The sequence below is a fragment of the Neopsephotus bourkii genome, unplaced genomic scaffold (assembly GCF_033783945.1).
Source record: "Neopsephotus bourkii isolate Nb327-2 ecotype Australia unplaced genomic scaffold, CSIRO-AGI_Nbou_v1 NB_673, whole genome shotgun sequence".
Taxonomy (NCBI): Eukaryota; Metazoa; Chordata; class Aves; order Psittaciformes; family Psittacidae; genus Neopsephotus; species Neopsephotus bourkii.
Genome location: NW_026901172.1, coordinates 330,517 through 348,787, shown reverse-complemented (window position 1 = coordinate 348,787; position 18,271 = coordinate 330,517). Strand labels below are relative to the sequence as shown.

General features: G+C 41.2%; 1 protein-coding gene across 17 annotated transcripts in view; it reads left to right on the top strand.

Annotated features, from left to right (window-relative positions):
* The window catches only part of DAB1 (DAB adaptor protein 1), a 478,677-nt gene that overhangs the window by 445,167 nt on the left and 15,239 nt on the right, over positions 1-18,271 (top strand). For 13 of the 17 annotated variants that reach the window (XM_061353380.1, XM_061353373.1, XM_061353368.1 and 10 more), the window contains 3 exons: positions 12,104-12,160; positions 15,133-15,195; positions 16,324-16,432. In XM_061353380.1, coding sequence (XP_061209364.1) covers positions 12,104-12,160; positions 15,133-15,195; positions 16,324-16,432 — 229 coding nt within the window. The remainder of the gene's footprint in view (positions 1-12,103; positions 12,161-15,132; positions 15,196-16,323; positions 16,433-18,271) is intronic. The other 4 variants (XM_061353378.1, XM_061353374.1, XM_061353376.1 and 1 more) reach the window with 1 other exon arrangement.

The window sequence follows — 18,271 nt, the reverse complement described above, 5'->3', positions numbered from 1 at the left end:
ATGGACAGTAGACTGTTAAAAAATGAGGTTAATATGCTGTTGTATCCAAATGGCAGTACTCCCTTTCTGTGTATTAGCGTTTTGAAGAAGGGCAGCATTTATTCCCATCTATAAGGAATGGTAGCAAGTGACTGAGAGTAGAAGTGGAGTGACAGATGCCTTAGCAACAAGGCATGCATTTGCAAAGTGTGGATTATACTGTTTAATATAAATTTGTGCTATAAATACCTCAAGAAATTATTTGATTGCATTTGGTTGCACAGAAAATTAGTATTTCTGAGGATTTATGTGAGGATGAAGGAAAACAAAGGAAAAGGTCAGGAATTCCAATCTGCCGTGAGCAAGGGGGAAATGTATTCAAGAGAGAGGAAGAGCCTCCTTTCACATGAGGATGTGATAAGTTGCACAGGTGGGGTTGAGCACAGAGATGTTGACTATGAAAGATAAGTGCTGGGGAGGGGCTGAATGGGGGCTGAATTGTGACACTTCTGTGGTTTGCACAAACAAACAAAACTTGCCATACATATTTCATGATAAGGCACTAGGAGGAGGGAGGCATCATTGTGTTGCCTGGGAAAACCTAGTAAAATAACTCATGTTGCATATCTAATGAAGGTGTTTGTGGGCACGGAATAGCTGTAGGTTTTTGACTCATTTCTCTCATAGTTCAGTGTTGCAATTCTGCTGCTGTACATTCCCTGTGACTCTTTTATTATTCCTTCAGGGATGTTTCAAATTTACTCCGGGTATAGTCTGTAATTTAGGTCGTTGCAGTACGACTGGGCGTAGAGAACATTTACAATCATGTCTGCAGACACTTTGGTATTAGGCTGTCCTGGTAAAGAGCGTGACTGTGAGATATAGGGCGTATGGAACCCACTCTGTAATCATCAAATATATTTCATCTGTCATCTCCATTAAGTTGGTTGCTTGACTTAATTCAAGGTTTTTTTGCTATTTCATGGTTAAATTTAAAAGGATTTTTCTCCAAACAAGTTACTTACTGTAATTTATGAAGACAAAGAGAAGAGGAAGAAGCAGGTAGCTGGGATTTTGTTTCACCTTTTTATATTAATATGCATTAAAAAAAAAAGGAAAAGCAGAAATAGCTCTTAAAATTAGCAATTTAATATTCCACTGCCCATCTGATTTATTGCTCACCCTTCCACACTCTGTCACTGAGACACTTGCCATAATTTTTTCTTTCCAATTTATAGCTGTCATTATTATATAAACCCCTAAAATTCAATCTGAGGGCAAATAATCAAGCTCATCTACCTGCTTTCAACATGTAAGGCCACTTGCTCTATTAGGAGATCTTGCTTTCAGTATTTTCATAATGGATGAGTAAAGCAAGAAACTTTTTGTAGCTCCTAATAGGTTTCAGGCACCATGAATTCTCTCTCCTGACAATAAATACAAAACTTCATAAACATGCAGCAAGTTTTGCTTGAGTTCAGACTGAATTGCCCACATTCCCTTTACAGAAATCAATTTTCCATCTTGGGGTTGTTTTCCTCTGGTGTGTTCCCAGGCAAGTTACCTCTACCCTTTGCACATAAAAGTGAGGGATGCCAAAGTAGTTCTCTAGGTGCCCTCCACCTTTGACTTCTGTAGCCAATGGAGAGAAATAGCTGCTTCATGAGGAAATTCCTTCTGCCTGCATGAAGTGTCCCTCTGTAAATGTACATCTGGACATTGCTTCTTCATGGCTACATAGGATCTGTAAATGCCTTGCAGATTTGATAACTACTGAATAGTCAGGCTTAGGTGGGTGAGATCTACCACAGTGAAAAAACTAAAAGCCTGAAACCCTTTTTCAGAGGTTGTTTTGAAACTGGGAAGTATTAATTCATACTGGGTCTCAGTGAGCTACTAGCATCCTAAGAAACCAGTGCTGTTGGGCCCAATATTTCTTCTGTGCTTATGGGGTCCAATTGTGGCTGAAGGTATGAAGCTTCTTCCTGGTAGTGCCATGAGGCAGAAGTATTCAACATTGTAGATGCATTGAGATAGCTGATGTACTTGCACAACACTGTGCCATCATGTGGGGCCATTTATCAGAAGATGTCAAAGTACTTTGTAGTGTGACTCCTCATGATCTCTGAAATCAAGTAATGTAAATATGGTGCAAATGAGGTGGAAAAGAATGAGTCTGGGATCTCAGGATTTGAAGGGACCTGCTGAACTCAATTAGGAGTGGTGGCTGGTTGCCAAGTCCCTTCTCTGACATTGGGATGAAAAGATTGCTTACTCACTAGAATTCTTGTATTTCCTCATCTCTTTGCTGCATCCCTTCCCAGCAAATACTGCTGTTCTGTAGATTTCCTCTGCGGGGTATGCTCCAGACCCACACTGTTCATGGTATCCTATTTCCTCCCTTCCTCTGTATCAACTCACTCTTCATGTACTCATTCCTATTTTCTCTCTGCTCCTTCCTTAAACCAGTTCTGTTCTCCATTCAGTCAGAGTAGACATCAAGTCAGACAAAGAAAGCAAGCTCACCCAAAAAGCTTGTGTTAAGTGGTACCGATTCCACTGAGAAATTGTAGTTCTGTATGTGAAATTAACTGTTATAAAAAGGTGAAATGTTTAATGAGCTCTTTTTGTCATAATTTCCCATCGTCTCCCCATTATGCATCCACATCAAGTTCTACCTGTCATGGTGTTTTTAGTAATAAGAATCCGACTGTAAATACCCTTCATGGAGACTGTCAGTCACATCATAATAAAACCTTCTCTTCTCATCAGAATGTCTAAACTATCTGCTTACAGTTTTATGGCGGCTTTCAAACAAGTCATCTTACTGCTCTATAAAGATTCAAGGCATCATAACTGATGCCTTACAATGCAGGCAGCGATTCGGCTAGTTACAACTATGTGGAAAGTATTAAACTGGGGTGGAATGGACAGGAGTAATTTGGCTGCCATAGAGCAAGGCATGGGAGGAGCAGATGAAGCTGGGCTGGACCTGAGGATTAATGGATCTAGAAGCCATAAGGGTTACCTGATCCTTCTGCCTGAACTAGGAAGCTGCGTTTGGGAAAGCTCAGTTTTAATTCTGGCTGGGATTGCGGTGTCATTTGCGGGTCTGATTTGTTCAGGTCTCATGTCAGAGGAAGCGTGCCTGGGGTTATCTGGAAGGCATGGACAGCCCTGCATCAACGGCTTTGCAGAAACAGCTTCCAAACTGGTGACATCGGCTTCAGCCTCCACAGTCAGGCTTTCTAGATCAGATTTTCAAACATGAGAAGAAAGAGTGTGCACAGACCCAGCCTGACTATGTGCTGGGAAAGCTGCCCGCTGTATTTAGCTGTGCTCAAATGCCCTGACTTAGTTACACCCAAGTAAACCTTGTGAGCAAGGTTTAGCATTGCGGTGTGGGATGGGCATTTTTAACAGGCACAGCTACTTGTTGCGCCATTTGAATGTACATTGTGTTATGATAATGTCTTGTGTTGTGAGTTTATTTAATGTTTTGCTGGACCTTTGCTATTTCTATAGACAGAAGTGGATGCACATATCGGTATCTGCAGCCTAGACCTTGCATTAACTGTTCTGAGTTTTTTGTGCACCACTGAAAACACCTCTGCTCCATGTGTCCCTCTTCTCAGCTTGTCTTTTGATTTAATACCAATATTAACTCTGATACCACTGCTGGCTTATAATGGAAACGTTTAGCACCATACCAGAGGTAACATCTGAGCCCTGAAGGTGAGATGTTGTCATGTTCATGTCTTCAATAGTGAGGCTTGTGCTGTAGCAGGAGGCCCTTATTATAACAGCCTCTCCACACATCAGCTATTTGTTTCCATCTGCTGTGTGGGTACCGTCTTCTTTGCGACCTGCATCAACCTGCCCTGTGTTATCCTCTGGGCAATTGTCATGGATATTACTAAGTGATACCCAGTGATGTTGCTCCTATTGCACTGTCATGTCTTAAGATACTTGTATTTGTGGGTTTGGGGTTTTTTTTCCATTATTTGGGTTAGAAAGAAGCTGTTGGCATTGCTGGAGGGTCCTGCGTTCAGGGTGATGCAGAAGGGGCAGATCCCTTAATGCTGTGGGGCAGGTTTGGTATGTTGGGCAGGTTTGGTATGTTAGGCAGGTAGCTGACATACCTGTTTTGTTTGGACTTGTGTTAGGTATGTGTGTTACCAGTCAAGGTCTGTCATTAATTTTGATTTGATTGCTTCTACATTATAAAAGGTCACTGAGATTTGTCAAGGTGCTTTTTCCTTCCTTTTAGCAGGACCCATGGGCCCCATCATCTACTGTTTTATACTCTCTGCTTCTGTTTTTACCTATACAAAATGCAAGTAAAACTGATTAAAAGCCTTTTACCTTCACTCAGCACTGGCATAAACAGCTATGCAGCTGAGAGCTTGGAGTGGATCCACAGCAAAAAACACTTTAAGGCCTGAATTTTCACTAGAGGTCTGCGACCTTGCTCAACCCCCTGTGTCTCCTTTCCAAGGAGAGGAGCTAGCCACCATCAGGGGTGTCTCACAGGGATCACCAGCATCAACTTGTGAAAGCTATACTTAGTAGGATGTTAGCTCTCTCATTAAGTACTGTAATAACTAAATCTGTATTTTTTTGTTTGACTTTGCATCATTTTTTTTCCTTTTTATTTCTCCTTTTAAGTTATATTTTCTGGGGATATTTTGTGGTTTGCATCTTAATAAGAAATTTAATGGCACAGGAAACAGAAACCAGTTATTCCTTCCAGTCTTCCCAGATTATAACATCTATAATATAAAGTGATGAAGTTTCTTCATGTGTTTTATACACATGCCTTATATAGGTTTTAGCACCTTAGCTCAAAGTTCAGGGTATTTCAACTTCAAAAGCTGTTCTTTCAATGCAAGGTAGAGCAAGAATACTCAAGGAGCTGTTAACCTGAATTCAGTCTGATTTCCAACAATCTGGAGGATTAGATGATAGAATTAATCCATTTTTATAGACTTTTTAAGACTTTGAATCTTAATCTCTGTCATTTCTGAATGTTGAAAGTAAGTGCTTGCATACTTCTGGTTTCAATCCGTCCATAGTTTTGCATCTAGCATGTCAAATAGTGTGTTTTACTGGTGTAGGAATACTGTTTCATAGATGGGAATAAAATGTCATGATTTAATTTTTCCTATATGTCATCTTGATTTGGGCCACATATGTGGGCCACATATTGAGCTCTTTTTAACCCATAGGACTATTGCTGCTAGCAGGCTTTCAGTTCATGAATTTGTAATATGGTTCCCCCAATGTGATCCTAAACCCTGCAACACCAGCAGAACGATCACATGCTATCAAAGCATTGAACTTACTTTACTTCCTAGTGCAATCCTTTAGGATTCCGGGACATAATGGGGAAGGCTGTAATCCAGCAGCATTGCCCTTGATCAGTCTTCCATCATTCGCTCTCTGTACTGCAGAAAAAGCAAGAAACAAGGAAGCAAACCAAAGCTGCAAGTTTTGCCCTGTAACAGGGTTATCATGTTGGGTATGGGTGACATGGGTGTTAGTATGGTGTTAAGATTTGTACTTTAAATACAGAACACGGGTGTCATGGTTTAAACCCAGTCAGCCATAAATCATGCAGTCGCTCTCTCATTCCCTCCTCTTTCCTTCCCCTGCTCCCAGATGGATGAGGAGGAGAATGAGGAAGAATGCAACTCCCATGGGTTGAGATAAGAACAGTTTAGTAACTAAGGTATAACACAAATCACTACTGCTACCACCGATAATAATAATGGTAAGGGAAATAACAAGGGAAGAGAATACAACACCTCACCACCCGCTGACCGATAACTCGCCCGACCGAGCACCGACCGATACCTAGTCCAACCCCGCAGTGCCCTAGCCCTTCAGGGTAACATTCAGTTACATCCTGGGCATGACATGCTGTGGTACGCAATACCTCTTTGGTCACCTTGGGTCAGGTGTCCTGTCTCTGCTTCCTCCCAGCTTCCCGTCCTCCCTGGCAGAGCATAAGACTCACAAAGTCCTTGGTGCGACTAAAGATTACTAAGCAGTAACTAAAAACATCGGTGTTATCAGCGCTGTTCCCAGGCCAAAAGTCAAAACCACAGCACTGCACCAGCTAATAAGAAGGAGAAAAATGACTGCTACTGCTGAACCCAGGACAATGGGCAATATAAATTAAGTGATAAACATTTCAGTGGCCCCTCGCAGTCATGGTCATGCACCCTGTTAGGTCGCATGTCTTATGACTTCATGTTTATTTGCATTCCTGACCTTACCTGGTTTCCTATGCATTTTCCAGGGTAATAGTCTATCCCTTCTGATATTCTCCAAAGTAGAGAAAAGAGAGTGTGGCTGAACCATGGGTCAGGTTCATTGATTGTGGCATAAAGTTCTTGTACACACAGTGAATTTTTGTCCTTTATGCAATATGATTGATGCAGATTTTATCTGATCATTGCTGATATATTAAGTTCACAGCTGCACCTTTTATTGATTCACTACGTTCTGATTTGCTCAGAGCCCTGCAGCTCATACTGATTTGCTAAAACATTTATTTCCACACAATCTGCTTCCTAAGTAGCAAAGTTTGTAGGTTTAGCTAGTCTGTATTGCTGTGTGCATTAAATAGCATCAGTTGTACAACTAAAGGGAATACAGTTCTGGGGGAAATGCTGTATGCATTTTGCATCAGTTTGAGGAGAACCTGTTGTGATTTTTTCCTGATTAATTCAGTGTTATCCCACGTTACTAAGTACAGAACTTGGCATTTTTGCTTGCTGATATTCAGGAAATTTCAAGGCTTGGAAAATAGCATGTTGAGGCAGCATTCAGTAATGAAGGTAGAAATAACTTGTTTCCCAAGCTTGGTTATAGCTCCAGACACCTGCCAATTTGAAAGGCATTAGATGGACCTGTATAACTGTGCTTGCAAGTGTTTTAAAATCATAGTCATTAAATGGTTTGGGTTGGAAGGAACCTTAAAGCTCATCCAGTTCCAACCCCCTGCCATGGGCTGGGACACCTTTTTTTTGTGAAGGTACCTAAATCTAGAGACAGGCTGATGTGTCTGAAAGGCAGAAGTTAGGGCCTATTAAAACATCACAAATGTAAATGACAGCAGCTTTTGCAGCTTGTGTCAACATTTTGAAAGCCTTAGTGTTCAGTTCAATAACACAGTGATATTTCTGGACTTGATTTCTTTTGAACGTATGTGATGTGACTGGTGTATACCATGGTGTATACCATGCTCTCTGAACCCACCACATGGGGTCCGGAGAAGATACAGATGAGGTGACCTTTCAGCTGGGACCTTTGCGCCAGCATCCTCTGTGCTCTGGGAAGTTTAATTATCTTGAGTGTCATGTTGCCTGGAAGCAGCATGGATCTGGCTCTAAGCTAGAGTTACTCTTTTGGACTCTTGATTTATTAGAGGCTGTCAGAGAAAAGTGCCAATTGAAACGTTTTAAATACTGTTTCCTATAAGAGTAAATACCCAAAGTGCACAGGGAATTCAGAATTAAATTCCCTTCAAGTGAAGAGAAAATAAACAAATAAGTGAATGTATGTTTTGATCATATGAAGAGATCCTTAATTTAAAGGAAGCTATCGAGCACCAGTGAAGCAATTCACTCAAACACTCCTCAATACTCCATTATGTCAATTATCCTTAACCATCCTACCTCTTTAGCTGTGCAGCCTTGACTAAGAGCATTTTTAACCAGCACATACAGTGCTTCCCAGTGAACATGCAAAGGGAACTGGTCAGTTGGTGAATGCGATGAAGCTCGAGGCTACCCTGTAGTTGGGTACATCTTACCAAAGTCAGGACTTGGTTTTGTTACCTCCAGTAAAAATACAGGGAATTGCTTGAACAAGAGTGCTTCTGACAAGTATGAGTTGCCTATGAAACTGGTAAGAGAAACTTTAAACAGGGGGGTTCCTATATCCCACAGGATTCTGAGCACTGGATCTGAACCCTGTATAGATGCCCAAATGCATGTATCTTGGATAAAGATCAATTAGTGTAGCTTTATGGCAGCCCATGCTGTTAATGTGACCTGTACCCTTTGGGAATCACCCTAAATGTTCACAGCATTGTATCACCCTAAATGTTCACAGCATCCTTACAACTAAAAGACTGTGCTCAGCCATACTTGTATAAATCAGGTTTGATGGTAACACTGCCACTACCTCTGTAACTGGGAAAGTTTATGGCATTTGAGGACCTTTGGGGTCTGTAGGAAGCTGAAGACTGCAAAGGCATTGACAGGTTTTTTTTTCACACACATATTCTTCAGTGTATTCTCTTTAATTAGGAAGCAATTGAGCAGTGCTTTGTTGAGTTATCATGCTACTTCATTAATCCAACAGTGGTTTCACAGCACAACAATATGTCTTGTTGGTTGTTTTCAGTATGTCTCAACCTACTAGACGTGGTTTGACTAATGATCACTTCAGTCATGATTGTGACATGCTCCTTCGTTATAGTTCTAATTGTTTTTTAGAATGAATTGTGGTTAATTAGCAAGCTGCTTGCAGCTCATGGGGCTCGTAGTAATATAAACACTTGTGATATAAGGTTGTGTAAATAACTGGAGCTTTGCTGAGCTAAAATAACGATTCAAACCATCAGAAACAAATACTTGACATAGCCAAAATATTTATCGTTTCAAGTGAAACATGAACAAGTGTTTAGTTTGACTAACCATTTGACTTGTCGTTAGACTGCCAGTGTAAAATACATGTTGGGAAAAGGGAATTTGAAATGCAGAAAGGCAGCACAGTTGGATGATGACTCGTTTGTCTACTGGGCCAACTGGTGCGGCACTTACCCTGAATGCAGGAAACAAAGTTTAAATCCCTCTGCTGGTGTAATAGATCTGAATAGCTAATACCCAGCTCAAAGGTTAATTACTAGTTGCTGGTTATTTGCTATATTTAGTATCCTTTGTACTCTTTTTTACTCTCTGAGCTCTGTAACAGAGTACAATTTATTTACTGAATACATTTTCATGCTTTTTAAGCATCATCTTTGCTTCATTCTCTGACATTTCAGAACCACATTCTGTTAGACACACTTTTATCATCCTGTTTGCAGAAGTAGAGCAATATTAAGCAGGTTTTCTCATTCTACAAGTCAGTGTATATCCCTAGATGTTGGTAAAACAAGACTGAGTAACAGAAGTAGAATATTCTGGCTGTTTATGTCTTTAGAAGTAAAAGAAATAAGGTGTTTCACACTCCTATGAGTGCAAGAGGCCCATCTTAGATTTCTTTTTTAACAGCTGAACTTTCGCATTGCTTAGAAAAGATGGTTTTCAGAGTACCTGGAAATCAGACTGAATACTGTAGTGGAGGTGATTTGATCTAGGTTCAGCTTTAAGAAGGCTGCGGTTTACTTATCTCCATACTCTTGCATAGTATGTTTTTCTTTACTGAATAATAAGAAGTATCATGAAGAATTCCATTACTGGCTGGAGTGCTTTAAAAAGCTTGCTGCTGCTTTAAGAAGCCAGATTTACATATTTCATGTTTAGAAGATTTACAGCATGTCTCACATGCCTTCATAGAAAGATGGAGCCTTCATTATAGGTTTAATGTCACTGTGATACAAGGATTAATACTCTTCCCTCCGCCTCGGTCTGCATGGCGGGTCGCAAGTGACTGGTGTGCTCCTGGTTGACTAAGCTGTAGGGGTGTTTTCATATTCAAGGGGATGCATTTTTGAATAGTTAGAATCATAGAATCATAGAATAGTTAGGGTTGGAAAGGACCTCAAGATCATCAAGTTCCAGCCCCCCTGCCATGGGCAGGGACACCTCACACTAAACCGTCTCACCCAAGGTCTCGTCCAACCTGGCCTTGAACACTGCCAGGGATGGAGCATTCACAACTTCCCTGGGCAACCCATTCCAGTGCCTCACCACCCTAACAGGAAAGAATTCCCTCCTTATATCCAATCTAAACTTCCCCTGTTTAAGTTTGAACCCATTACCCCTTGTCCTATCACTACAGTCCCTAATGAAGAGTCCCTCCCTAGCATCCCTATAGCCCCCTTCAGATACTGGAAGGCTGCTATGAGGTCTCCACGCAGCCTTCTCTTCTCCAGGCTGAACAGCCCCAACTTTCTCATCCTGTCTTCATATGGAAGGTGCTCCAGTCCCCTGATCATCCTCGTGGCCTCCTCTGGACTTGTTCCAACAGTTCCATGTCTTTTTTATGTTGAGGACACCAGAACTGCACACAATGCTCCAGGTGAGGTTTCATGAGAGCAGAGTAAAGGGGCAGGATCACCTCCTTCGACCTGCTGGTCACGATCCTTTTGATGCAGCCCAGGATACGGTTGCTTTCTGGGCTGCAAGTGCACACTGAAGCCGGCTCATGTTCATTTTCTCATTGACCAGCACCCCCAAGTCCTTCTCCTTTTACATTGCCCTGTGGAGAAGCCCACAAACAGCAATCCTAGAGAAGGATGAAGGACTGGATCATCTTTCCAGGCTGCTGGTTATTTTCTTTCGTGCACTGGGGAAGGAGGGAGAGGACTTTACTTGTGAAGGTGAAACGCTTAATATCAAAAGCAGAAACTGGAGGAAGGCTCAAAGGGCCAAATTCTGCCCTCTATAACTGTGTGGCAGCCTTGGCACAGTTGCTGTTGCCGCTTGTTTCATTCTTTAACAGACATGGATATTTCACCCTGAGGAAGTGTCTCCTCACCAGTGTGTGATGCAGAACACGAGCTGATGGAAGATGCAGCTCAAAGTGCTACATGATAATTGGGCACTTGGGGATGCACCATGACATGTTGGGCAAATGTTTTCTGCAGGGTCCCGCTGTAGCACAGGTGGGAATTTCTAATGGTCTGTTGAACACTGCGCACATGTTTCCTCTGTGCTGAGACACGGTTATTTCTCAGCTGGTTTCACAGAGTGATCGGTGTGGCTGGGGGCTTTGGAGCTACAGAGCGGCACGAGCCGCATCCCTGGGTGCTGGAGTATGGGGAGGTTAAACAGGAGGGCTGTCAGAACAAAAAGTGATTAACTAGCAGCCAAAATTAGTCCCTTCTGAAGGTGCAAACCCTTCTGGGTTCGTTTTAAGAATATTCTCAAGGTCTGTGGAGTTCTTTGAATGAATGAACAAACCTTCGTTCATGCTTCCCTTATGTGGGGCTGAGTGAAGACGCTGTCAGCTCCCAGAACTGAATCCTCTCCTGCTTGTGGATGGTGGCATTTTCTTCCTTTAGCTTTGCCTTTTGCCAGTTTCTTTTCTTCCAGTCTGGGATGAGATGAAGGAGGGAAATAAAGCGTTCTAGTCTGTTTCTGAGGTTTTTAAATGCCTTTGGTTTAAGATGGGATTACTGGCTGGGAGCTTGTATGAAGCTTCTCAGTCATCTAAGATTTGATTTTCGATAACTTGCTGTTATGTTTGTTTCTCAAGAAATAAAATCACCAACAGTACAGTAAATATAGTTAGCACTTTGAGGGCACTGAAGTGGTAATTTGTATTAAATATGTAGATGGATATAGATATGGATGCATGCGTGAGCAGCATACTCTGACATGTAATTACACACACGCAAACTGTGGATTTAAATATAACTTGGATTGATTTCTGTAAGTGATTTTAAAAATTACTATAGAAGGAAAATATTCACCTTCACTAGGTCTACACTGGTGTTATAGTTCTTTAGTTAAAAGAAAGCTGTGGTTTTCTGCACATACTGGCTTTTACAGCTTTTTTCCCATTTGGGATGTTAAGTCCTGTCTTTCACCAAGGCAGTGAAAAGTTCCATTAATGTTAGCAGGAATCAGAGCTCACGGGGGTATGGTTATTGCTGAATTGATAAATATCTGGGAAAATAGATATTTATGATACAAGTGGTAAAGTTGCCTTATACACCAGAAGATGAGATTTAGCACAAATAACATGTATGTTTGCTCTGCATCCCAGAAGCAAACTCACTGTTTTTACTACGTGATTTTATATCTGTGCTCGCTGCAAGATGGAAAGGGTTTTCATTTCAATCCTGAAGGAATAATTATGGAGGTTATCATTTTCATGCTCAGAAATTCATGTCATTTTCATAAATCATTCATTTCATTTCATAAATCATGCTTTACAGCTGCAGAATGGAAACTTATTGCTGGACATTGATGAAAATCTTGTTTCAGTCACTCAGGTAAGGTTGTGACACTAAAATGTTTTAAGGAAATAGAGATTAAATCATCTATAGGAAAAGTGCAATTTGAAAATGTTCTGTTTGGGATTAACTTTGCTAATATAGGATGTGAATAATTTAGAAAAGCCTAATGGGTGAAATCAGTTCTGTGGAGACAGTGAAATCACAAAAATAAAAGATAACTATTTGGTACCCAGAATCTCATATGCTGCAAGTGGATAAAGCTACATCTATGTCAGAGAAGATGCATTCATTTCTTCAGCTGAGGATAGGGCTGTATCAAAAAACCTAGATCCAGAATCCAGATCTGAACCAGTTGGGACTCTAAAATCCCACCTCCAAGTGTTGCTGTTTAAAGCTGTCTCTAGTAAGTAAACGAGGAAGTTGTGCTCCCACTAAATTTCTGTTTGCATTCTCTGGCATAGTTCTGTAGCTCCTCTTGCACATAAGGTTCCTATTCTGTTAAGAAGTAACTCCCCTGTGCATACATGCCTTTTTCTTGGGGAATATTGTGAATGATGTGTATTGCAACAAACAATGAAGACAGCTTTCCTGTCACTCTCTAGCTGCCTATGTAGAAATCCATCTATAGAGTTTCTTTTAAGAACGTTAACAGAATTATGTCTGTGAAGAGTTTCCAAAGATCCATCACCTTGAAGCACTCTGGAAAGTATAATTCTTCCCACTTTACAGGGCTATCGAGGCATGGAGATCAGAGTTACCACCTTCCAAATATGTACCAAAGGATCATAGCATCATAGAATCACGGCATGTTTTGGGATTGGAAGGGACCTTAAAGGTCATCCAGTTCCAACACGTTGCCAGAGGCAGGAACACCTTCCACTAGAGTAGGTTGCTCAAAGCACTGTTCAACCTGGCCGTCTGTATGAAATGGTTAATATTTTTTCCACAACATATAAATTTACAGACAGTTCTTCTTAGTCTGTATAACCATGTGTGCTCTGCCCTTTCACATCCCCTCTGGCTTGCTCTCCTGCTTCTTCACCTGGGGTGGAAGCCCTGGGGAAACCTTTATTCATAGAATCATAGAATAGTTAGGGTTGGGAAGGACCTTAAGATCATGAAGTTTCAACCCCCCTGCCAAAGACACAGGCTATTTCTTACCAAGCCAGAGACAAGAAAACAGTGAAAAGCTCACCAGTCAATCAAGGAAAGGGCAGGTTTAGGGGTGGTGCTGAACAAGCAATTTGGAGAGATGAGAAGAAAATTGCTCTTTCAGTGATTTGGTGTCACCTGGCATCTCTTGAGTCAGTAGCGCCTATAGGAGGCTTGAAGTGATTTCCAAACAAGTGCTGCAAACGTTTCTGGGCATTTTAACAATGCTTGCCCCATGTTTTTTCACATGCTGCAGAAGTGACTTCTGAGCTTTTTTTTGCTGAAGCTACTGCTAGCAGTATTTTAGTAATGTACACTAGAATTGGTGTATCCTGAAGAAAACATGGTTTTTCTTCTTTCTTCCTTCCATCTCCATGCATAGACTTAGAAGGATATATAAACCCATAAGAAGCAAATATATTGCCACAGCACTAAAGCAATGTGATCTATTTAATACAAGACATGATGTGAGGAAATGTGAAGTAATTCATCCTTAGGTACATCATTAGACAGAAATCTGGGGATCATCCAAGCTGCTATACAAATTACAGGTCTAAGTGGTTGTAGCGTTGCTTTTGCATATGGGAATAGAGATTGGATTGCAGAAAGAGATAAATCTTTGCAATTATTATATTTTGAATGATAGTCTTATTTCTTAAAGGGTCATTTCTAATAGAAGGTTGAGGGCAGGAAAAAATTCTTCGGGTGATCTTGTTCGTTTAGTAGCTTGTAAAGAACAAGCAGCCCATGTGGTCTATGTCCAGAGCCTTTGTAAGTCAGGACTCAACTGAATTTCAGACCTGTGTATATGATAGGTTGCAAGGTTTATGGCCCTAAGCTAGGGAGGAAGTTCAACAAACTGAATCAAGATTTGCATTAAATCTCATTCACAATGACATTTACGGCTTCTCAGGTGTGTGGATGTGATGCAGTATGATACAGGGGAGAAGGAAAGGCAGTAAGCAGAAGAAAGGTGGTGGAGAAAGAGTAGTTCCTGAGTTCCCATGAAAGCTTTCCAGAATAGCCACCCTGATAAGGAAGGCAGATGTGGATTAGGTTTCCTGCAGAGCTATGAGGGATCCATGCTTTACCATTCCTGGACTTCATCTGAACTGATTGGTAGAGGTAGATGGGTGGAAGAAAGTAATTTTACTCCAGAGTATGTGAAGCAGCTTTGATTATGCAGTCACCCAAGGTGCTCCTTATTATGAAAGTGCTTTTTCTCTTCTGGTCCAGGTGAGTGAGACCTGTATGGGTGACCCAATTTGAGATCAAACTGAAGGACACCCTCAGAAAACATTTTAGCATGATTTAAATGTAGAGCTACAAACTCACAATAACCCAGTTGTGCATCCTCCTTGAAATCCACTTATCCAGGTCAAGCCTGTCCCATGGGCCAGGGGAAATGAGGCAGCACTTTAAAAGCCCTTCCCTTCTATAGCCTTCTATTACTTCCATAGTCTGCTGCTGTGTTTTGAAATGGGGATTTAGGAAAGGAGCTGGCCATAAATCATGCTTGGTGCTCTCTGATGATGCGGGTAGAGCAGTAATGCATCCAGTCCCATTCTGGTTAGTTTTTTATGCTTTATTCATGTTTTTGATGGTGAAGAATTCCCTACGGAATCATTTTACAGGGTCAGCTGCTGTCTGTTTGTGTCATCAGCAATATCAAAATCCCACAGCTTGAACCCATGTGCTTCCTCCATATGGGATTTGACCTTTGAAGCCTTCATCTCTTTAGGGGGATTTATCTTCCTAGCCATTACTAGTTAACTTTACACATTGTAAGTAGTTAACTTGCAGCTGCTTCTCCTCAGAAAATAAAGGGGCTGTTTCTCTTTTTTCTCTCTTCACAGGCTGTTACCCAACTAGAGCTTTTTGGGGACATGTCCACTCCTCCTGATGTAACCTCTCCCCCAGTGAGTACCCAAGGCAACTGAACTGTGCGTTCTTTTACACGCTAATTTCAGCACGTTTATGGATCACATTTACAGTTTCAGGTCATCAGCCATTCCTGTAGGAAGGATTTCAATGTACATTTTATGTTGCAAGAAAATAAAGGGGAAGAAATTGAATGTGGAGTCAGTGCAAAAAATCTCTTCAATTTTTATTTTTCTGATCTAGGGCTAGGTGTCACATAAGATATAACCTGAGCTGCAGATCTCCTTCCCTGGTGTTTATCAGTGGTACATGCTTCACTGCATTCTGTCTCGCCACTGGACTGCAGGAAGATTCTAAGATCCAGTTACAGCCTTATATATCATGTCTCTTTGGTTCCACCAAGCACATATCCCAGAACTGCTGTTAAAGGAAGCAAGATAAAGCAGTGAAGAGAGAAAGGGCTGAATGTGTTTTGAGGGCAAAGGGAATTTTCTCAATGTGCTTTTCTGCATTATAAAATGAAACCTCAATCATTTTTCTATAGAGTTTCTGAACCTTACATTAAGCTATAAGGGAGTATGAATATACTGAATATATTGAGTGACTGTGAAGTCAGGAGCCTCAGACATGCAAGGTACTCTGAAGCTAGATGTTCAGAGTGCTGTCTCCTCATCCTTAGCCTGCTTGGGTTGGGTTTCTTCTTTAATGTAGACCTATAGTTCTAGTCCTGTTGTTTAATAGGAAGCAACATTTATTCACTTTTCCATCAATCCTGCAGATACTTCATTTACCTTTATTGTTTCTTACGTTAATGTGTTGGTCACTGCCTCTGCTCGTTGTCACCTAACACCTAGAATCACAAGTCTCTGCCTTCTGGGGAAAGAAATATTGTCCATATTTTGCATCAGAGGTTTTCCAGGCAAACTGTAGGGGTTTTCTTTCCTCAGGTACAGCCTCTCATTTTCTTTTTTCTCCTGTTTCCAGCAAACTCTAATACTCTTATTTCTATTGCTTTGTTCCTTCTACATCTTTCCATTCTTTTTTCTTTCCCTTTCTTCCCTCCAAACCTGTGTTTTTAGAATTATGGATGATGTGATGGCAAAGTACGTGCTGCAGAAGCTGCAGCTGATATGCCATCATTGTATTTTGTTCCTGTCTTCTTGCAGACTCCTGCTACTCCAGGTGATGCCTTTATCCCATCTTCATCCCAGTCACTTCCTGCTAGTACAGACATGTTTGGTTCTGTACCTTTCAGCACTGCTGCCGTACCCTCAGGTAAGAAATCTACTGGAAATAGAGGCTCCACTCAGATTTGGTATCAGTTCTCAGCTCTGGTTTGCATTTCAGTGCTCAGGGCATTAATGTAGTACAGTGGAAGTGGGGAAGGGTTTTGAGGACAGTGCTGCAGAACAAGGCAAAACAAGACTTTAACAAGCAGGGAGTCCCTTATTTTGAATATTCCTATGTTTTTTTAAAGCAAAAGCCAAAGAAGTCACTGGGAGTTCAGGCACAGTTCAGCATCTGGATAACATACCTTCTAGGTACAGTATCAAGAGAGAACAAAGCATTTAGGTTAGCTTTGCTCTTTTTGTGGCAACAGTGAGCGTTCTGTGCTGCGTCCCTTAAACAGAGAATAAGACATGGAGAATGGGATTGCATTTCAAAGGTATGCCACTTAGTCACATCCTAGTATTTCCTGTAGACTTTTCTGTGTTCCTCAAAGTGCTCCTAATTCAAAAGCTGTGTAGCATTTCTGCACAGACACACAAGGCGTGTGGTTTTGACTGCTGGTCTCTCCCTGGGATACAAGGAGCACTGCAAGAGCTTAGCAAAAGGAGGAGGAGTGCCTTGAATCATTCAACAGTGACTTCCTAATTGGTTACTCCTCTGATGGGCTGCATTACAGCATCAGATTAGCCACTGCATCTCAGAAAGGTTACACTGATGGTGAAGTGTTTAGGGATAATGTCAGATGGAAACCTTTGCTGCTTGGATGAGGTTAGTGTAGCAGCAAGATAAAAGGATAGCTGGAGAATCCATCAGAGCCATCTATTGAAGCAGATATGTATTTGGGTTACTGTTCCTTTATCAATCATTAATTTAGTCTTTAACAATTCAGTTTCTGTCTTTTATTTTGAGCTTTTCCCTGTAAGATTTTGCAACCACCCTTACATTTAGCATTACAAAGCAGCGTAGTAATAAAACAAGGAGGAAAAGCTACAGGAGGACTCTGAAAAATATTCAGTTGAAAACAAGTAAAAGTGAGGTTCCATATTATAAACTCTTAGCAGTAAATAATTAACGTCAATGTGAAACAGCATCTCTGTAAAGCATAATAGTTGTATCAGTGGACATAATTGTATTACATGGTTCAAATTGTAATATTTTTACAGTACTTTTAGTTTGGGGTTTTTTTTCAGTGTAAATAACAATGCATTTGATCATATAATTCCTACAGAGTCAAACCCTTTGTAGCTTTAAGAGAAGGCTTCGGGTCTGATAGGAAGCCATTATAATTTTAGTCTTAATCCTTAGATTAGAAGGGGTAGAAGGGGTTTATGCTACAAGAATACCTAAAGCGGTTTGCTATTGCTAGGTATGTAGTACAGCAGAAGCTCAAAATCTTTTTCGTGCTCTCAAGTAACCAAGTAATAACAAAATGTGATTTTTTAAATGTGAATTCATCTGGGCTCTGACTTTTTAATAAGCAATTTGAGGCACTTCTTTTCTATTCAGAGTCCCAGTGGTTTGAGCTGTAAGTGTGTCAGAAGGGATGGCGCAGGCTTCCTCTTGCAAGGGAGTCACACTGTCATTAGAGGGCCCTTGAGCTGTCATCTAACACATCTAAAGGTTCTTCCCTGTAACTTAGATCCACTTTTGTATCTGTGCCATTGGCAGGAGCTAGCTGGTGTTGGTGGGTCACTCTCCCAAGTTAATAATAAAAGCAAAAAGGAGGAGGGACCCTGGCAGAGCTCCAGAGAGGAGGGAATCCTGGGTGTCTTCTTCCTTCCCTCTGCTTTCTCTGGCTGCCTGTTTTTAGCAGCATATGGGCACCTCTGAAAAGATGAGCTCCTTTCCAGCATGAGCCAGTAGAGAGGGAAAGTTTAGATTAGA